General features: G+C 52.4%; 1 protein-coding gene and 1 long non-coding RNA gene across 8 annotated transcripts; one reads left to right on the top strand and one right to left on the bottom strand.

The window, feature by feature from the left end:
• The first annotated feature begins 1292 nt into the window (after positions 1–1292).
• On the top strand, positions 1293–5372 carry LOC140256787 (uncharacterized). The gene is made up of 5 exons (XR_011904856.1): positions 1293–1672; positions 2047–2102; positions 3993–4067; positions 4409–4561; positions 5035–5372. It is a non-coding gene; the product is annotated as an uncharacterized lncRNA (long non-coding RNA).
• A 1834-nt stretch (positions 5373–7206) lies between these two features.
• LOC140256750 (ciliary microtubule associated protein 1A-like) lies at positions 7207–12919 on the bottom strand. Of its 7 annotated transcripts, none has more exons than XM_072345530.1 (11): positions 12622–12919; positions 11481–11618; positions 10928–11065; positions 10651–10803; positions 10001–10306; positions 9706–9835; positions 9255–9455; positions 8772–8873; positions 8321–8442; positions 8013–8153; positions 7207–7475 (listed from the first exon to the last, which is right to left on the bottom strand). In XM_072345530.1, exons 6-11 carry the CDS (start codon positions 9821–9823, stop codon positions 7392–7394), a joined length of 768 nt encoding a protein of 255 aa, XP_072201631.1. In that variant the 5' UTR covers positions 9824–9835; positions 10001–10306; positions 10651–10803; positions 10928–11065; positions 11481–11618; positions 12622–12919; the 3' UTR covers positions 7207–7391. The 7 variants fall into 7 exon arrangements, with proteins under 7 accessions (XP_072201631.1, XP_072201630.1, XP_072201632.1 ...); XM_072345529.1 differs by having other exon boundaries at positions 10940–11065; XM_072345531.1 differs by lacking the exon at positions 10651–10803.
• Between the last annotated feature and the right edge of the window lie 8781 nt (positions 12920–21700).

The raw sequence follows: 21700 nt of genomic DNA, 5'->3' as shown, positions 1-21700 counted from the left end.
ACCTGTGCCTGTGACAGGGGGACAGCCGGCCTGCAGGCCGCTATCCCAAAAGGAAAAGGGAAAAAGAAAATAAATACAGTGGCAACGATCTAAGGAGGCACACTTATTTACTAAATACTATATTGAAATACAGGATAACACAATATAATACAATATAATTGAAATTAGTGCTAATGAATCAGGTAAAATAAGAGAGAGAGTGAGTCCCGAAACCGAGAGGCCTACTGAAACTCTAGGCAAAACAGCTGGAATGCTCCCACACGGCTCACCCCTGGCTGGCAAGATCCAAGAGAAAGTCTGGCCCCAAAGTCAGATTATATAGCGTCCTTGTCATATGACTTATCCCTGACCGTGATGTTCTCTGGGATATGTAGTCTTCTTCTGTGAGCTGCACATTTAGTTAACATTATTCATTCTCACATGATGTTATGATGTGGAACACCAATAGCAAAATTACAAAATTGCAAAATCATGACACCCAGGCACAAAACAAGGCAACAGGGACAACGGCAGCAGCAGCCGTGATGGCAGACTGTCAGTGAGGAAGAGCTTGAGGAGCTGCAGCTCCTGGTTCACCGCAACCAGCCCAACATCCCCCAGCCGCTGAACACACTGTACGGGACAGGCACCTCTGGGCGTGCGCTGTATGGACGTGCTCTGCAGCCTGCCTAGCGCACGGCAGGGGAAGAAGCACGGTGGTGGCAGCGCTACGGGGAGACCTGCCGTGCTGCAGCGCGTGCCTCCGGTCCCGCTGCCGGGCACCACCGGGTGCGGTCTGGCTCCGTCCTCTCTGCACCTCCCTGCGGGCGCCCGCCTGATTCTCTGCCAGGCTTTCACACGTCTCGATCCGTGGGATCGGTCCCTCTCTTTCGGGGCTGCCCGGCTCAGCCAGGAGCTGCTCCTCGAGACCGGGCGCGTTCCGCCGCTCGCGGTCAGCCGCCGCTTCTCACCGCCCAGCAGCGCCCCACCGCCACGCTGACTCCGGAGGACGGCTCAGTTCTGCCCCTGCGCTGGCTTCGCCTGACCGCCCGGCGTCCCCCGAGGCACGGCACAGGCGGCGGCGGCGGGGACGCGGGGCGGCGGAGCAGCGCTCGACCCGCGCGGAGCTCCGCAACTCCGGCATCGCGGACCGGCGCCGTCATAGCGGACCGGCGCCCGCAAGCGCTATTGGCGGAGAAGCCGCGCTCGGCCCCGCCTCCTCTGCGCTCCCATTGGTCGGTCCGCCGAATGGGGCGAGCGCTCCCTGCTGGGGTCTTTCCCTTTCGCCGGTGAGGTCGTCGCGCCCTCGTGACGTCATCACCGAGGCGCCGCCCCGCGCCATGCGCCTGCTCTGCAGCTGCTGTCGTTGAACCTCATGCTATTGGTGGGCATCGGTCGTCGACCAGCCCGTCCGGATCCCTCCGCAGGGTCTTTGCGTCCTTAGGCAGATCGTAGGAGGATGCGAGAGCTGAGGGGCGATGGGGGGGAGGAGCATCCTGCCGTGGCACCGGGAGCCTGGGGACAACGTGCTTTGGGTGCCGGCACGAAACTCCTCCATCCGTCAGCACAGGATCAGCAGTTCTTGCTGCAGCTGCGGGAACTCAGCGCAGCCCTGCAGAGAGTGGCCCAGAGGCACAAGAAGAAGATGACATGCATCGAGTGTGAGCGCCCAGCAGTGTCTGTAGCCTGCGAGGTGAGCGGGGCTGGGAAGAGGAAGCTGTAGGAGTCCTGGGGAGGGACGCACAATGGCAGCGTTAGTGGCAGGATGAGCTGCTTCCTCCTCCCCTCCTGACACCGTGCGTTGGTTTCCTTGGAGAAGCACCCCACAAGCCAGACCCCGCTGTCACATCTGTGACATGGGGACGCCGTGTGCTGGGCTCATGGCAGCAGCACTCAGGCACTGTGGGCAGGACGAGGGTGGCGGTCTGCTTCTCTTTGTAACCTCTGCCAGGCTGTCACTCTCGGGATAGAAAAAGCATTTCTTAGCCATTATCTGCTTGTGCACCCCATCCTTCTCTCACGTAGAGCTTTGCTAAAAACTCCTTCTCTTTCTGTCTTTTATTGCAGTTGCCAGCTGCTGGCGGACCTGAGCCACAAGAGACTGAGCAAAACCTCGAGTGATGGTGAGTGTGCTTGTTTGCTGTACCACGCTGTGCCAGGCATTTGCTCCATTCAGATAAACATAGGACGTGTAGATGGGGCAGGATTAGTCTGTCTTTTTTTTTTTTTGAGTGGTGAATTTATAACTTCTTTCCATTTCCTCCTTCTAGAAGATATTGCCCCACACATCTGTGCTTCTCCTGCTTGAGAGTGAATGGAAAACGCAACTGAATGTCAGTTCACAGAGGAAGTATTTTTCCAGATAAGCTCTCTGGGCGTACTGCTCCCTCCTGGTTCAACCCACAAGGTTCCACCCATGCAGTGGTTATTCCTGTGCCTGTTTTCCAAAGCCCAGGCTCCATGAAGGTCAGCGCTGCGTTGGTGTTGACCTTGACTGGAACAGAGTTGGATCGTAGGAGGCAGTGTGATCCCACAGAGATGGCACTGAGCAAGAGGCAGGAGAAAGCTGTTTGTGAATGGCCAGTTTGAGCCAAACACAGCATGTCGTGGTGTGTTGCAGAAGCACGGAATGATTGGTGTTGGAAAGGACCTCTGGGCCCATCTGGTCCAGGCTCTGCTGCAACAGGGCCAGCAGAATTGGTGCCCGGGGCCACATCCTGGGCTTGGAGATCACCTAGAGGAAACTCTGCAGCCTCTGTGGGTCTCTGTGCCAGTGCTGCAGCACTTACACAGTGCAGGAGTGCTCCTGATGTTTGGTGGCAAGCTCTGGTCCTGGCACTGGGCTCCACTGGATGCAGCCTGGCTACATTCTCTCTGTTCCTCCCTGCATGGATTGATGGCCATGGGTGGGATCCTCCTGAACTCCCCTTCTCCAGACTGAGCAGCCACTTCTCTCAGGCTGTTGTCATAGAAGACGTCTTCCAATCCCTTCACCATCTTGGTAGCCCTCCATTTCCAGTGTGTTGTCACGGGGTTCTCTCTAGAGCTCCCTCGTGACAAGGGAACAAACCCAGGGGGGCAGGAACAAAAGTACCTCTCTTCCCTAACAGCGCGGTGCGGCCACGTGCACTCCGGCTGAGGGGACGGGAAGGGAGACCGCGAATGGGTCTAGGAGGAAAAAAAAAATGAAGAAAGGATGATCTGAGTACGAACGGGAGTTTAAGAAACCCAGTAACACTAAACAACAACAAGCGAGTTTCAACAAGGAGAAAACCAAATCCCGATCTCACCGACAGGCTGCGGGAGGCAGGAAGTCCCGACCACGCTGTCTCCTGGCAGGGAGCCGGGCCAGGGCCAGAAACCCCGTCCCCTTCCCGACCTCCCCTCCGGTGCCGCTCCCCACGTGCCCATTTAAGGCAGTCCGCAGAAAAAAAACTTGTCCCCTTAACTCCCATTCTCCTACATGATGTTTTGATGTGGAATACCAACACCAACCAGATTACAAAACCATAACATGTGTCCAGCTGTCTCTTGTACTGGGAGCCCAGACCTGGACACTGTTCTCCAGGTGCAGCCTCACCAGTGCCGAGTAGAGCAAAAGTAATGGTGCTGAGTAATGTTCCTTACCTGCTACAAGAGAAGTAGCTAGGGCTATGATGGGAGCACACTGCTTTATGATTGACATGGAGAACTGCTAGGAAGAAGGCCTGGTGGGACTGAACACAGATGCAAGGTGGTCCAGCTTTTGTTTCACTGCAGACTCTGTGGGCAGCAACATGGAGATATGTTCTCCATATAGTTGTGCCCCTGTGGCTTCTTTCTGATGTGCCTGGGAAGTCCCCCTAGAATAGACTGCTGCATGAGACAGAAGTCTGATACAACATCACTTGTGTGGGTGGAGTTTTACTATCTCTGTGTTCACATCTTTTATGTGCTTTGTTTTGTTTTAATTCAACTCTCTGTGTGCACGGGTGCAAGTCTGCCTTTGCTAAATCCTTTTCTTGTGGCCATAGGCAACAATCAAGGGGATCTCGAGTTTCAGCGCTGAGCAAGAAGCACAGCACTCAGGAAGGCCATGAAGAGCTTTGGTAAGTTGATCTCCCTCCGCAGGTCAAGTTTATTTGTTGTTTTTTTTCCCAGCACTGGGAATGGCTGCTCTGGTGGCTTGTTCGAGGGAAGCGCAGATGCTTGTATTGCTCTGCTGCACAACTGCCCTAAAAATAGTTGGGAAGAGGAAACACAGCTGCCTTTCTGATGTCCTGAAATACGGCTCCTCTGGTGGAGTGGGTCCTGGCAGCTTTGTGTGCATGGATGTAGTCCTGGGGCTGTTGAAAACTGGCTGTGGAGGGGACTTGGGGCGGCACAAGACCAGAGGGCAGTTCTGATTCTTGTGCAAGCAGCCTGACTGGCTTCCATTTGTTTCTTGCAGGCACGGATGAAGATATCATCGACATCTTGACCAAACTAAATGTTTCCCAACGTCAGCAAGTTCTGATCACCTAAAAGATCTACAGAGATGTGTGAAGGTGGTTGTGTCACTTGGGTGAAAAGTGACAAAGGACCCAATCTCCATAAGAGAAAGGTCGGTGGAGAATTTCCTTGACCAAGGAAGTTTTGTTTTTGTTCAGTTCAGAGCAATTGTTGATGCAAGGAGGGTTAGAGCCTAAAGAGAAGTGGTGAACAGCTCGGTTCTGTCTGTCCTGGAAGGCCGTACCTTCTGCCACCTCCTTCCTCCTCTCTTGGCTTTCTAGGATTTGATTGGTGACTTGATGTGGTTGCTGAGTGGGAATTTTGAGAGAGTGATGGTTGGGATGATGACTCCCACCGCCACGTCTGATGTGCTTGAACTGAGGAGGGCTGTGAAGGTTTGGAAATCTTTCTTTTGTATTGTTGAAGTTCAGGCCAAGGACTTACTGCTTCACTATGAATGTCATCTTAATTTATTATTAACTCTTAAAGAAACCTGATTGCATGTCTGGAGCTGCTGTTGGTATCCAGTGTTGCTTCCAGTAGATGCTGTGGTGAGCTGTGTCTTCTGTCCTTGTACCTTTGCAGGGTAACAGAGATGAGGGAATGTATGTGGATGATGCCCTTGCTCAGCAGGATGCTCAGGTGTGTAGGAATGTGCTTCTTTGCAAGAGCAATCTATTCTTGTGCATGTGATGTGTGGTGAAAAGAAGCCAACCCGTGAAATGGGAATAAATGGGTTCTGGTCTCGTTTGCAAGTCTCTAATGAGAAGCCTGTAGGTAGACTGGTTACTTGGCAGGGGCAATGACATTTCAGCTGTGAGTTGCCGTGCCTGGTTGGTGCTTGTTGGAAAATACCCATGATCTGGACAAGTATGTTCCATCAGTTCTCTAGCACCAATGAATTAAAGATCTCATGTATACCCAGTCTTCTCCATGAGCCTTACTTTGTCATCCATAATAAGTGCCTGTACGAAGCGAGGGAGAAGAAATGGGGAACAGATGAGGTGCAATTTATGTCTGTCCTCTATACATGGAACAGGCATCACCTCCTGAGAGGTAGGACCCCTCCACAGCGTCCTGGGTTTTTCTTCCCTTCCTTGTTTGTGTGTGATGCTTGTGTAGGAGCTTCATAGGTGTTGAGTAAGTGCAAGCTCTTCTGGGTCAACAGGTGTCTTAGCGAGAGCCCCATTGCATCCATTCCCTTCGGTCTGTTTTATTCCCTTCTGAGACTGGAAGGGATTTCAGAAACCTAAGTACAATTTGCTGCTGCTCTAGCATGGAAAGCAGAGATCGTGGAGTGTGACCACCATTGGGGCGGGGGGGGAGGAGCTGAGAAATTCATCTGCCAGGCCTTGAAAATGGGAACAGTTGTAGGCCAATTAGTAAGCATGTTAGCAATGGAAATGAATTATTCTAGTGGGAAGGTCCTGATTTAGCTGGCAGTGCTGCAGGAATGATAGGATGTTCATGCAGCACGTGAGGAGCTTGTTCTTGCAAAGTGGTCCTTTGGATCTCTCTGACTCACTACCATGGACTCTTCCTCCTAGTTTTTGATGTGTACAGAGGCATTGCTAACAAGGACATAACAGACAGTATTAAATCTGGGAGGTCAGGAGACCTGGAAGATGCTTTGCTGGTTGTGGGTGAGCGCTCTGCTTTTAAACCTTGCACGCAGAGTAATGAAATGATGAGAGGTGCTGTGTGTCCCCTTGAGTGGCTGTTACAGGTTTCAGGGGGTAGACGTGGTTTGTCTTTGTTTATGTGCACAAAGCCAGGCTGGGTGGGACTTGGAGCTCCCTGGTGTAGAGGGAGGTGTCCCTGCCTACTGCAGGTGGTTGGAACTGTGTGATCTTCGAGGTCTCTTTATACCCAAACCATTCTCTGCTCCCAGCTTCACACCTACTGCCTGCCCTTCTCTGTTCCCTGCTCATGCTCTCCAGGCTTTTCCTCCCCTTGCTGAGCAAGGCCATGCCCGGTAGCTACCCTGGATCCTCCTCCACTCTTTGCCTTCCTCCACACGGATGCTTGCTTCTGGCCAGCACTTCAGCCACTGCCAAGCCTATGCACCTCATCTCTTGGGGAGACAGCAAGGTGGCCTGGAGCGGCCCACAGCTCCTCCCGGGCATGGCTTCTCAGCTGTGCTTCAAACCCAGAACCCAAAGGAGTTCCTCTTACATTCTGGCCCAGGTTCTTTTCCTCCCATGCAGCTCCTGTGGCAAGCAGGGGCACAGCTCTTCCCCCATTCCTCCATTCCTGCAAGTTTGCTTTTTTCCATTCTTTGCCTTGCTTTGCTTTGCTTTCCTTTGTTGTGCTGTGGTTAGTTTTCCTACTTGCTTTCTCTGTCTTTGTTGCTATCCATTACATTTTATTCTCTTTTTGCCTCCGTGTTTCATTATTTTCCCTTCAGCCTTTGTTCCAGGAATGTCTTTATGGCCAAGCCAGGTGTTGTCACAGGTACAGGAAATGCTGCCCATCCTGTAAGCTGGCAGGTGATCACCAGCAGGTGTTTAAGTCACCCAGCCCCAGGCATCTCACTGACATCTACCTGATGGCGCTGGAAGGGCTGCACTGCCCACGGCCGGCCTCCCTTTGCTATTTGCTGCATTGATTCCTTACTTCAGCTCATGGCAGACCTCAGTACTGCAAATGGCTGATAAAGCATCAGTGGTTTGCAATGCGCTGATGTTAGAAAGGCTTCAGGGAGCGGCAGTGCATTTCTGTGTGCAGCGGTGAGGAAAAAGGAGTAACAAGAAGGTATACATAAAGGTACTAAATTAATTTATTAATGACTTACTCCTAACACTGACATTAACAGTATAGTGGGCAAAAGCCCAACTGGATGAAGGGAAATGGAATCAGAAGGAAACCGGCAGTTGGCTGCTCTTTCTTCTCCTCCCCTCCCGTTCCAGGAAAGCAATCACAGCCTTCCAGACTTTGCTGTCTTATTCCACGATGAGAGGGGTTGTGTAGAGGGAATGCCGGATCCCAAAAGTGGAGGCAGGTGCCTGGGGCTTGATCAGCGTCACCTGGAAGGGCAGGCAGAAAGGCAGATCAGCAAGGGCCCTTCTTTGCTGCCCTTGCTCCCTGCTGTCCTGCACCCCTCCCAATCCCAGACAGTCCGTGGTGCCTCACTGGGAAGGGCTGAGCGCCAGTGCAGAGCCGGTGTGGTTCCCTGCTAGAGCAGAGCTGGCTCAGGGAGGTGTGCTGGCCTTACATGTGCTCTTATGGGCCCCTCATGTGCACCTGGGACCTCACAGCTAACTCTCCTATGCTGGGGGTGTGCTGCTTGGAGCCCCTCTGAGCTGCATCCCCCCCGAAGAGCTTGTGAAGGACCAGCACAGCCCATTGAAGGGAAATGGAGCAGAGGGAGGAAAAGCTGCTTGCTGTGCTGTTCCTCACTTCCTCTACTTGGAGGTGGCACGAGGGCAAGGAGCAGGCCTGCTGTCCTGCACTTGGTTCCTGCAGCCAGAAGCTGTTTGGCTGGATGAAGCCTCAGAGAAAGGGGGAGAGGCATGAAGGCTGTGCTTGTGAAGCAGAGGGGAAGAGCTGAGCAGCTGCCTTACCCGGCCTACGCTGTAGTCTGCTGGCCCGGGCTTCACTGCTTTGCCCTCTCCCTGTTTTGGTCGGGCTGGCATCGTGTATGCGGGCGCCCTGGTTTTGTACACATCCACAGCCACTTTGGGGAGCGCCGCAGGACCTGGAGTCTGCAAGAGAGGCATGGCCACACGGGGCTGGGGTCACATTCAAGGCTCTCTCTTTCCCTGGAAGGCTGCATTAAGCAAAGTTGCAGCAGGGTTGGAAGCCCCTGTGGCTCAGGGAGAGCAGCCCAGGTTCAGACACTAACATGGAAAAGAGGAGCAGCGGAGCTCACCTTGGCAAGGTCCTCATCAAAGCGACCGCGCTGGCTCCTTCCCCTCATGGAGTAGCAGGGGCTGGCCGATGTGTAGGCTGTGTTGGGCCCCATCAGCCTGGGCAGTGTGTAAGTGCCAGGACCTGCAGAGAGTGTGTGCGTGAAGGGATGGAGGAAATGGAAGCAGCAGCGAGGGGCAGCCTGCCCAGCCCGCTGGTGGGAAGTGGAGGGACATCTTGCCCCTCTGCCAGTTCCTGCCTCTCCTCTGACACAGGGCCAGTGCCAGCAGCTTCGAGCATGAGCAGCTGGAGACGCTGCTGGCCGAGAGGTGGTGGTCATGTAAGAAAGCTTGTGGCCCGGCACCACATCTTGCAGCACAGGCCATGCAGTAGGCCCTCTGCTGGTGCTGAGCAGCAGCCCATTCCTGGAGGATGCTCAGGCTGAAGGGTCTGCCTTTGCCAGGGTCACGTACCTGGAGGGCGGTCTGTCCGGAGGGGCTCCCGCCGGAAGGCCATGGACTGCACCGGTGGGCACTTGAAGACGTGCCTGTTGGCAGCTTCGGTGCGGTAGTCACCTGGGACAGAGGAGAGGAGGAAGAAAGCTGTGAAGGGCTGGTCTCCTTCTGCAGCCAGAAAGGGTCCTCTGAGGAGCTGCAGAATTGCTGGGGGACACAGGCAGCACGGCGGGGACACTTCTCTGTGCCCCGCCACTATGTCCTGCCTTGCTGTCCCTCCTGTCAGCTCCCTGCTCCTTGTTCTTTTCAAACATGGGGGCCTTGTGCCCTGGGCCCATGGTGCTGGGCAGCTGTCCTTCTCCGAGGGCATTTATCGCTGCTCAGAGCAGCTCATGCTCTCTCAAAAAAGACCTACAGCTCCATCAGGGCATGAGCTGACCCCAGGCAAACGTGCTGCGTGCTCGTGTTGTCTGGGAGAAGTGCTGCAGCAGTGCTACTCACTCGGTCCGGGGGTGACGGTGGTCTTTGTCGTGGGTCGTCCCCGGAGGTGGGTGCCTGGAACCACGTACTTGCCATTCCTAGTGATGGCCGGCTCCACAAAGTAGCAGGGACCTGGCCCACAGCTCTCTGCCGCAGGCCGTTTGGTCCCTCTAAAGGTGTACGCGGGGGCACGGTTTTTGGTGGGGCTGTGGCCCACGTAACCTAGGAGGAAAAGCAGAAGAGAGCACACCCCTGTGCAGCTGCATGTTTTGAGCTCCTCTGGACCCAGACCAGAAGCAGGCCCCTTTGTCCTCGGGTCACAAGGAGCAGCGCCAGCAGCATTGGCCTTCCTCGGCCAGGCCTGGCTTGCAGCTGTGCCAGAGCCAGGAGGCTCTGACAGAACAGGGCAAGGCTGGGGAGCTGCTTTGCCCCGTGATGTCCCCAATGCGCCTCACAGGGATGGTCGCTGTACCTGTTGTCCCCGGGATGGAGTACTGGGGCCCGGGGCTGGGGAACTGGGCCGAGATGAGGCCACGTGGACGATGAGGTCTCCAGGTCCCCACCCAAGCTCCGTCCATGCTGGCAGGCATGTGCCTCCAAACCTAAAGGCAAGAGCACAGCAGTTACTGACGGGAGTTCCTGAACAGGAAGGTGTTCACTGCCAGTCCTGCCAGTCTCGTGCTACACGCCCCTCACACACACTGCAGCCAAGCCCGCATCCTGCAGCTGGGCTCTGCAGCCTGAAGTGTGCAGGAGCTCTCCCTCACCTCTCTGAGCCTTGGAGGACGAGCGCGATGAGGCTGAGCTGCTCTGCTGCTGGGGCTGCTCTCAGGCACAGGGCACGGCGAGCGGCTGCGGACAGCACAGCTCACAAATGAGGTGCCTGGAGCCAGTGGCCGGCTGTCCTTGGGGAGGGCCCGGCGTCGTCATGGCAGCGCACTGTGACAGCACACAGGCTCCGGGTGATGCCATCCGTGCTGTGACATCTCCTGGCTGGCCTGGAGCCGCGCCCTCCACGCCTTCTCGGCCTCGCACCCCAACCAGTAAGAAGTCGTAGCTCACGCTGCCGACACCTGCAGATGGACCGAGCTCTTAGTTAGATCACACAGCAGAGCTCAGCTAGGTCCTGCTGGCTGTTCAGATTGGTAGTTTTTCTCTCGTTTTCTTTTTAATTGACGGAATAACACGTGTGAATGGGAACTGCTGTGCAGTCAGGATTGGTCAGTTATGGAAATGTCACATGCCCAGAAGTGTTATGAAAACGTTTGTCCAGGCAGTGAGAGGTCCTGGTGGGACAGAAGGTGCAGCAGAGATGAGAATTTCCTTTAGTGAGGCTGGAAAGGAGGAAAAGAGGAAAGAATGCAGCAAGAACAGGGGATAGATTTATCTCCAAAAAATTCAGTAATCTATGCATAACCTGTCACGTGTGATGTCTGCATATTCCCCTAGAACATGCAACAATTTTCTGCTTCTTGTTGTTTGGAGCTCTCCTATGGCTTGATCAAGTTAGTCTTGATGCCAGCCACGGGTGCACCTTTAGCCATTCTCAGCAGAATGGTAACAGAGGTTGCTGAAAGGGAGAGAGGAAAGGAGGAGCTAAACTGAAGCCAACACTTAGTTGCAAAGAGCTCTGCCTGCATTCCATGTCAGCACCCAGACATGAGCCGTACAGCCCTTGCTCTCAGCACACACACCTCTTCTCTTACCAGCTGCTTGCATTCCTGCGCAGCGCTGCTCAAAGCCCTCCTCCAGCTCTCCCTTCACAAAGCAATACGCAGTCTCTCCCCAGCCATGAGCTCTGGGCTGTTTGATGCCTGTGCCATCAGCGGGACCTACAGAACAAACCTTGGCTTCAGAGCTTGAAGGAGACAAGCGCTCTGTCTAGGAACATTCACCATCTGAAGCACTTGAAAGCAGCGGCTTCTTGAAAGCCCTGGATCTGTGTGACACACCAGGAGATGCTCAACTCAAGCCGCAGCCCTCTCCACAATGGAAGGGCTCTTCACAACCGGCTGGAGGGGGAGCAAAGACGTACAGAGGTCTGACAGTTTTGAACCAAAGCAGGGCAGCTGCTGCTGCTGCAGGCAGGGCTTCCCGTGCCTGCCCAGCCTGCAGTCAGCAGACAGCGTTGGCGGCCGCCTGCTGCTCAGATAGAAGCACAAGTGCTGCTGGAGAAGCAGCGCAAAGCACAGCCTGAATCGCTGCTACCTTGCACTGAGGAAAGGCTGAGATGCACCACAGCCTCACCTGCTGCCTTCTTGGAAGGGGAGGTTCAGCAGCAGCTCTACTTGTCTGCAAGTTCTCCAGAAACTTCCTTCTTTCTTCCTGAGCAGGAGACTGGATGCTGAAACCTTCTCCACAGTCATTATTAAACAGTACCTGGACCTGAAGCCCCAGGAGAAAACGCAGTTCAGATCCAAGACCACAAAACAGTCATATTCTAGTCCAATACAATTCCAATTCTGATTTAAATTTCGGGACTAGCTTTTCACCCACCCTGCTATGGAAGGGGGAAGGGAGGGGGAAAGGGAAAGGGGAAGCGAGGGAGAGCCTTCTAGCCCCACATGCCCCTATAACCCACTTTGTAGCCCCATATCACCCTATAGCCCCATACATCCCCTATAGCCCCGTATCCCACTAGAATCCTCCTATTGCCCACCCACAGCTCCCTAGAGACACATATCCCCCATAATCCTCCTATAACCCACCCAGAGCACCCTACAGGCCCCTTTTAGAACCTTATAGCTCTCCCACAGCCCTATATAATATTGCAGCCCCCCAGCTCCCTATAACCCCATGATCCCTTGTAGCCCCCCACAGCCCAGCATCAGCCCTGTATCCCCTCCACAGTCCTCTATATCCTCCCCAGAGCCCCTGCTGTCCCATATCCTCCTATACCGCGTCAGAAGTTCCAGACAACTTTCTATAACCCCATATCCCTCCTATGGCCACTGTGAAGCTCCCCATAGCCCCATATACACCTACATCTACCCCTGCAGTCCCCCTAGCTCCCTACAGCCCCATATCCTCCTATAAACCCCGCACTGCTCTATATCCCTCTATAGCCCCCCAAAAGCTCCCTATAGCCCCAGATCTCTCCCAATAGCCCCTCCATACCTCCACACCCCCCTACATTCCCACAACAGCTACCTACATCCCCACATCCCCCGACAGCCCCCATATTCCTCTCAGAGCAACCCAATTCCTCATATCCCTTGGTATCCCCCCACAGCCCACTACAACCATATATCCCCCACTATTCACCCCTAGATCCCTCCCACTGCCCCCCACAGCCCCGTATTACCCTATTCCCCGCCCCCTCCCCCCCCCCCGTACCTGCATATTACTCTATACCCTCCCTATAGCCCCACATTACCCCACAGCCCACCTCAGCCCCGGGAGGCACCGGGAGCAGCTCTGGACGGCTCGGGGGGGACGGCCCGGACGCGGGCAGCGGCGCTGCGGCGGTGGGGGCCCCGAGTCCTTCAGCCGCCCCAAATCCCCGCATCCCACGCCGGAGGGCAGGGCGGGCCGCTTCGGGCCGCGCACGGTTCCTCTCCCCGGCCCCGGCCCGGAGCCGTTCTCCCGCACACCTCCGGCGCCGCCGTGCTCAGCACCGCTCCCGTCGTGCCGCGGTTCCGCCTCGGGGCTGCCCGGGCAGCCTCAGCCAATCGGAGCCGGCGGTGCTGCCGCTGACCAATGAGAAGTACGATCGGGACGGAACTGCCTCTGACCAAAGAGTGGCCGGGGGCGGGCCGGAGCTGCCCATGACCAATGAGAGAGCGGGGGCGGGGCGGAGCGGCGGCAGGGGCGGGGCTTGGGATGCGTTCGGATTTGACCGGGGACGGGATGGGGGATTGGGATTAGGAATGAGGGATTGGGATTAGGAATGAGGGATTGGGATTGACAGGTGGGAGGTGGGTTGGAGATGAGGGACTGGGAATGAGATTGGGATTGGGCTGTGAGATTTGGGATTGGCACGTGGGCTGTGGGGATGTGGATATGCGATGGATACGGGATGGGATATCGGAAATGGGATAGATATGGGCTGGGCTCTGGATATGGGATGGACTTGGGATGCATTTGGGATCATGGAATCCTAGAATTGCTCCACCTGGGGAAGAGCTTCGAGGTCCTGCAGTCCAACTGCAGCCCAACCATCGAATCAATGCGGTCTCTCCAGCTCCTTTCTCCCCTCCAGCAGATCAGCACTCCGTCCCAGCTCGGTGCTGTCTGTGAACTTACTGAGGGTGCACTCGATGTCCTGGCCGAGATCCCTGATCAAGGTGTTCAATAGGAGCGGCCCCGGTGCCGAGCCCTGGGGGACACCACTGGTGACCGGCCGCCAGCTGGAAAAGGCTGCTCTGGGTGTCCAGGCTTGTCTGAGTGCCTGTCTGAAGACAGACCTGCCAGGCCCCGAACGAGGCAGAGGAGCCACGATGCCATGTGAGGTATCTTTATGCCTGTCTGTGTATCTGCACGGCAGGCCCAGCTGCCCCTGCTTCCCCCCTCCATGGGAGCTGCCCCTACTGCTGCTCCTGGAGCCTCTTCTGGCCGCAGTGACCCGATGCGATTCCCCTCAGCTGCCCGTGCCCTGCCTGGTGCCCATCCCCACAGCGGTTCACGGTTCCGGCACGGGCAGCACGGGTGAGCTGTGCTGAATGCCCGCTGCATCCGGCTGCACAAAGGACTGCAGGGAGAGAGGAGGGCTGGGGCTGGTGGTAGCAGCTGAGAAACACGGCCAGCTCGGAGGTGGGCACGGGGAGCTGGAGGGCTGTGACACGGCACAAATGGCTGCAGGCAGAGGGATACGGCAAAGGGAACACAAAGCGTTTAATGACCCATCATTTAAAATGAGTAACAGAAACAACAGTATGTCATAGTTTTGTGGTGCTGCTGTCAATATTCCACATCATAACATCATGTGCAGTATAGATCATCCATACTCCAGTTCCATAGAATAGTAGCATCCCAGGTGCTCAGCTCTCGGAGAAGAACTACATATCCCAGAGGATGCCACGGCAGAGATAAGTCACGGGAGGAGGACATATATAATCTCACTCTCAGGCTGGAACTCTCTCTCTCTCGGACTCTCAGGGAGTGAGAAGCATTCCTGCCGTGTCGCCTAGACTTCACAGTAGGCCTCTCGGTTTTCGGGGACTCTCTCTCTCTCTGTTTTGTTCGATTTATTAGCCTCAATCATTGTATTCCAATATCATATTTAGTAAAATAAGTTTTCCTCCTTAGATTGCTGCCACTGTTTTATTTTCCCTTCCTTTCCGGGGCCCCGGGAGGGGAGGGAGGGGAGGCCCTACGGGGCGGCTGCCCTGTCACGGATACAGGTAAATCTAGGTAATCCGTGACAGATTATTGGTGGAGAATGCGGGCAGATTGCCAGCAAAAGTGGGCATAATTTGGGCAAAAGTGGGCAGGAGCTGCTGTTTTTCTGCTTTTTCCTTTTGGCTTTTACAGAGCTACGAGTTTTTTCTCCTTTAAGGAGCTATCTAAAGTTTACGTTTCTGCGCCTGGGAGCTTGACCTTGAAATTCCAGGCGAACTGTCAACATTCAGGAGTAGCTGTACACTCTGAGCATTGCTATCTTGCTTTCGTAAAGAAAACAAAGAGATTCTCTTGCTCTCTAAGAGCACAGCTAGCTGGCTCTGACTTTCACAGTGTCTGCTAGCCACTACCAGCTATGAATCTACTCTCCATTCCAGCTGCTCTGTTTAAGGGATTCAAAGCAATTATGATCTTCTCAACATATTGGCCATTTGTCCATCCCATGATTTTTTGTTGTGGAATTATGTATATATATAACCTAATAAGGGCACTGATGGAGACACCTGCCTGGTATTTATATGTGATATGGTATAATTTGAATGTTGGCACTTACATCCCAGATGGAATGGTCAATTTTTCAAGCACGTGCTTCCCAGATGGAATAGACAATTTTACAGACACCAAGATTCTCAATCCAGTGTACAGGCTGTACTCTCAGATTGCCGCACATTTTTCAATAGCCGAGTTAGTGCTCATACTCCTGTTCATGTTATCAATATCAATGAATGTAATCCTATGCATTCGTTCTATACGGAAGTCTCCTCCAAAACCAGAGAATGCTGACTGGCAGGGAATATGGAAAGGTTTAGGAAAAATCTTAGAAGCGTGGGGACCCGCAGTGTCGTGGGATTTCACTCTTGAACACCTGAGGGACCCTGAGAAATTAAGTGAGTACTTGGGTCAGAAATCTAAGGAGGTAAACATTATTTGGGGTTTGGCTTATGCATACCGTGCTCTGTATAATACTATTCTGGAGAGAGAGAGTTTCCGATCTGAGATTCAAGCCAAAAAAGGAAAATCCCAAGTCAACTCTGATCAGTCACAGGAGGCACCAGTAACAATGTCAGTTGCCCCTGTGGAAGGCAAGAAATGGAAACGGGTGTCCACGCGTCTAGAACGAAGAGAAGGGGTCTGAAGAGTGCTACACTCCAACTGAGAAGGAGATCTTAGCCGCATATGAGGGGGTTCGGGCTGCTTCCGAAGTAGTTGGTACTGAAACGCAGCTCCTCCTGGCACCTCGGCTACCAGTGCTGAACTGGATTACTAGGATTCCCATCCCACAACAGTTGAGCACCCAGACAGCGTCCCATCCCACGGCAGTGCTGACTTTAGAGGACGGCTCTGTTCTGCAGGGTAGGAATGGGGCCGCTGCTGGTGCCCCTGGAACGCTGTTGCTGCTGCCTGGTGCTGCGGGGCAGGCGAGGAGCACAGGGTTACGGGTAGCCATACTTGTGGGCTATGGCCATGTCTACCTCCCGCTGCACCAGGAACTGCACGGGGCTGATCTTCATCTGCTGGGCCGCCCGCTGCTGCTCCTCCTGGGCCAGCCTCTTCATGCACTCCCACTCGGGCCGCTGCTCGGCTGTGATGGGCAGCAACTCCTCCAGCACTATGGGTGCCGCACTGCCACCCACCTTGGGCCCTACACAGGGCACAAAGTCCACGGGATGCTGTGGCCGAGGCTGCTGCTGGTGCAGCTGTGGCAGTGGGTCCCTGCACAGCACTGAGCTCCTCCATGACAATGGGCGCAGACAGCTCGGCGCCGTCTTCTTGGTAGCGTCCTCCTCTCGCTCTGTGCTGCCTGGAGGTGCCGGCGCTGCCTTGTCTGGGCCTCTGTCTTGGGGCTGGAGGGCAGCAGGGCCGGCGCTGGGTGTGGGTTGGGGCTGCACAGAGGGTGGCTGGTGCACCAGCCCTGCCCTGCAGTCACTCTCTGCCCCAGCGGGTGCACGGCCTGGATGGATTTATTGCCACTGGTCTGGAAGGCTGTTGTTGGCATGAGATCTGCAGACAGTGAAGAGCCTCAAGGCAGGTGGGGGGATCAAGCCAGTGGGAAACTCCCTTCTCTAACGGACTTGGTTGAATTTCCTTGTAGCTTGCCTGTGCAGTCTGCATGGTAGTGGTCGGGCTGCCGGTAGAGGAGAGGATCCAGCAGATGCTTCCTCACCTCCTTCCAGGCCTTCTGTGTCAGATCAGGAAGGTGCTGGGGGAGGAGATGCTGCTGCCTGCCCTGGGATGTCAGAGACAGTTCTGCCACAGTGTGCCAAGGAGCGCAGCCAGACCACACAGGTGAGGGGACCCAGAATGGAGGAGGAAGTTGGGGAGGCTGTCCTTCCCCAGCTTGGTCTGTTCATTAATGATTAGACGAGGGCTACAGCCTTCCCATTTTCCCCATGCATAGGCACAGGTTGCCCACATTTATTTGGCCTGGCAGTGCATCTCTTTGTGTTGTTTTTTTTCCAGGCCATACTGTGAGGCTCTGGAGCTGGTGCTGAGCAGGTACATGAAGAAGAGGCAGACGCTGCTGCTGTGGAGGCAGAGCATGTGAGTGTCCTTGGAAAAAGTCCAGGTTCGTGCAGATGCCATGTGTCTTCTGACCAGATGAGACCCCGGGGCTCCATCTCATCATGTTGTGGATGGCTGTGCTGAGGGAAACAGCTGCCAGGACCCTTCCCACACACCAGGGGGAGTTCTCCCATGGGGCAGAGTATCGCCTGTGTTGGAGCAAGAAAAGTTGTGAGTCATTGCCTGTGTCATTCCTGCTTGACCATATGCCTCCTGCTTGTGCTCTGTGTGCAGTGTCCTTCTCCACAACCAGCTCATCTCAAGGGCTGTGATACGGTCCCTGTTCCGGTGACAGATATTTCATTTTTTTCCTCCGTCATCTGAGAAACTGTAGCAATGCAGAAGAAGAAAAACGAAAACTTTCAATATGGTAGGAAAAACACTTGGAATAGTACTATGGGTTGTGCTTTCAGCAAGAATAGAAGCTGAAGTCTTTTTCTCACATAAATAACACGTTTTATCACAAAATGAGACTTCTTCCACTTTCAATATCAATTTTTATGCTAATATATTTTCTCCCTAAATGTCTCTTTTTCTCCTGAAAATAAGACAATTTCTTCCTAAAAATCATTTTTCATTTAAAAAAAAGACATTTTCTCCCCAAACACCAAATCTCTTGCAAAAAATGAGGTATTTTCCTCCAATACACACACAGAATCACAGAATGACCCGGGTTGGAAGGGACCTCAAAGATCATGTAGTTCCAACCCTACTGCCTAGCTGGGCCACCAAACATACACATTTACTAGGTCAGGTTGCCCAGGGCCCCATCCAACCTGGCCTTGAACACCTCCAAGGATGGGGCATCTACAATATCCCTGGGCAGCCTGTTCCAGGGCCTAACCACTCTCCTAGTAAACTTTCCCCTAACATCCAACCTAAATCTTCCCTCCTTCAACTTGGATCCATTTCCCCTAGTCCTGCTATTGTCAGCCCTTTCAAAGAGTTTACTCCCCTCCTGGGTGTAGGTTCCCTTCAGGTACTGAAAGGCTGCAATGAGGTCACCCCACAGCCTTCTCTTCTCCAGGCTGAACAAGCCTTACTCCCTCAGCCTGTCCTCATAGGGGAGATGCTCCATCCCCCTGATCATCTTCGTGGCCCTCCTCTGGACCCTTTCCAAAATCTCTATGTCTTTCTTGTACTGAGGGCTCCACACCTGGACACAGTACTCCAGATGGGGCCTCACAGGAGCCGAGTAGAGAGAGTGTGCCCCGGTGGCGCAGTGGTAGAAGTGCTGCTTGCAACACCGAAGTCCCCCACCAGGACAAGAGCCCGTGAGCCATTTTTGGCATAAAAGTGATATTTACAGGAGAAACTGTCTTCTTGTTGGGATAAAAAGCAGCATTCAGGTGACAATTAAGTCATTTTCTTTCCTAAAATACCTCACCTTATTCCAAAAGAACACATTTTCACTCCAAAATACAATTTTTGTCCCAAAAATCAGATATTTGCTTCCTCAAATGTCACCTTTTTACCCCAAAGTAAGACATTTCCTGCCCAAAATACTGCTGTGTCTCAAAAATATGACTTTTTCAACCCAAACCGACTGTTTATCCCAAGAGTATGACATGTTCTCCCCAAAACACTGTTATTTATCCCAAAAATAGAACACTGTCTCCCAAAATATGGCTTTGTGTAACAAAACAAGACATTTTCTACCCAAAATACTTCTTTTCATCCCCAAAATAAGACATCTTCTCCTCAAAATGTAGATTTTTATCCTAAAAATAAGAAATATTCGCCGTGAAATATCACTCTTTTTTCCCAAGAATAATACATTTGGAGATAAAAAGAGGTATTTTGGGGACAAAACTTCATATGATTGTGATAAAAAGAGATATTCAAAGGAGAAAATGTTGATGACATGAATTATATTATAGAAAGAAAATGTCTTATTATTGGAATAAAAAGCAGCATTTTGTGAAGAAAATGTCTTTCTTTTGAGATAAGTGATATTTAAGAGACAAAATGTCCTTTTGGTGGATAAAGATAGATATTATGGGGAGAAAATATTTTTTAGAAAAAAAACAGTAAAGTGGGGGGAAAATGTCTTAGTTTTGTTTCCTGACACAAACAGCTATTCCCAACACATTATTAACATGTACTACTGGGACATTATCTTGCGGTTTCAGACTTTACATGTAGATGGATGAAAAACTTTTTCTCTCAGAGTGGTCAGGGACTGGTATGGATGGCTAGGTAAGGAGTAGAGTCACCGTCCCTGGCAATTTTCAAGAGGCATCTGGATGAGAAACTATGAGATATGGTTTAGTGGCTTGTGGTAGCAGTGGTTATGGAAGGACAGGTGGACTAGATGTTCTTGTAGGTCCTTTCCAAACTTGTGATTCTATGAATCCATGTGATGTAGCAACTGCACTAGGAAGATCATGAGCCTTAGAGGCCCAATCAATGAATGCCAGGAGTTAGATTATCTGCATTTGACTCAGGGTGTATAATGGAACAGATTTCACTGACTAGGGCACGCAATTTCTCACTTGCCAGTAGTGGTCATGCTCCTATTATTGTAATAATGGATAAACTCAGTGTTTTCAGAAAGACCTTGTGTGCGTAAAAGTCTTGGACTCTGAACATTCCTCACTTAAGCACATAAGGTTTAGCATTGCATGTTTGTGGCAAGGTGATATAATCAACCTGCCACACCTCCCCACATGTATACTTCTGCCATCACCTTTTCCCCACATAGTTTTCATCCTCTTGGCTTGTTTAATTGCAGCACTTTTGTAACAGTCATGAATAACCTCTGCAATAGCATCTATAGTTCAGTCCACCCCTTGGTCCCTAGCCCACTTATATGTTACATCTTTTCCTTAATGGTCTGAGGTCTTATGGGCCCATGTCTAGCTCCAATTTCTAGGAGGGAGAGGAGAGTCATTTAATATATGTATATATGACAGTGAGATGAAGACACAACAGGTCAAGTGTTAGCCCAACCAATTAATTACAAATCCTAGTCATTTAGGGAGATAGGGAAGGGAAGACAGGCATTAGAAAAGATAGGAAAAGGAGGCTTTGTAGGAAGAAAGAGGGAGATAGTCACCACTATGGATTTCAGCACATGGTTCAGACATTGTTCTTCAGTAGTGTTGGGTCTTCATAACCCTTCACAGGTTGTTCCGCTGACAACGATTACAACAACTGAACAAATTAAAAGGCCAAAGTGGTTGAGTCAGTTATCTCTGGAATGGAATCTTCTGGCTTTGGGATCTCAGCAGAAATTCCTTTGTTCCCATCTTCTGTGCCTTGCTGGCAGATAAGAGTGAGCAGGAAAGTGCCCACCTGCATCCGGTTTTTCACAGGATACTATGGTATCATTCCCCAGTCTCCCATACCAAAAGAGTTATTTGGTCACAGGCTATTTCTTCCGCCAGTAAGCAATCATGATTTCAATGGCAAACAGATCCAAAGAAATGCTTTCAAATGTAAAACCGTGCACACAGTGATGCCACCTTCTACATGGAAACAGCCACCTCTCTTCTCCAAGATAAGTCAGAGTCTTATAGCAAGAAATGCCTCAGAAAGCAGGCTTTGAATCAAAACCATAGAGTTTCAGGCAGCCCATTGTTACCAGTCCAAGTCTATCTGAGCCACGTTAATTTTGGTGGCTTGATCTACCTGATGGTTAATCTGTTGCTCTTCAGTAGCCTGACATGAGCATCTATATGACGCACCTTCACAACCATATTCTTTGTTCAGCCAGAAATGTCTTTCCACAGTTCAGCAGCCCAAATACATGTTCCCCTTCTTTGGCAGTTGTTTTGTTCCCACTGCTGTAAACACTTCCATAAGGCACTTGCCAACACCCATGAGTCAGTATAAAGATTAAGCATCGGCCACCTCTCCTGTTCAGCAACATCTAAGGCCATTGGCTCCTTTTCCTTTAGTGGCCTCTGCAACTTGTCATGTGGGGCTCCACACAGCAGATTTCCATCTGTGATGCTTCCCTACAAAATGACACTATAACTGTCTGTGAACAGGGCAAATTTATTTTCATTTTCAGGTAGTTTGTTGTATCGTGGGGCCTCTTTAGCACACAATACTTGTGCTGCTGTTGTTACAATTTTTTTCCTTCAGGCCAGTCCATGATTACCTCTAGGATTCCTGTACGGCTGAAGTTCCCCATCTGAGCTCACTATGTAATCAATGCAATCCACTTAATCCAAGTAGCATCAGTAGGATTATGGGTGGAGAGGACCTTTCCTTTAAAACTGCCAGTTGAGATGCCAGAAGGAGCTGTGTTAGAGCCAGTTATTTCAGAAGCAGCCCAAACCACCTCACACATGGATAAGATCTCCTTTTCAGCAGCAGTGTAGCACTCTTCGGACCCTCTGTATGCTCAACTGCAGAATCCTGGGAGTCAGACTCAGGTCTCTCCTGAAGCCCTCTTTACCACAGACTCCAAGTGGGACCTTTCTCTCCAGCATCAGTGAAGAATATTCACTGTCCCATCCATACTAGCCCTGAGGCCACAGCTTGGGCTATCTCCTACTTGATTTGTTCAAAAGCCTGTTGCTAAGGGCCCCACGAAAAATTATCCTCCTTCCTCA

The sequence above is a fragment of the Excalfactoria chinensis genome, chromosome 10 (assembly GCF_039878825.1).
Source record: "Excalfactoria chinensis isolate bCotChi1 chromosome 10, bCotChi1.hap2, whole genome shotgun sequence".
Lineage (NCBI taxonomy): Eukaryota > Metazoa > Chordata > Aves > Galliformes > Phasianidae > Excalfactoria > Excalfactoria chinensis.
This window is presented reverse-complemented; position numbering and strand designations above follow the sequence as displayed.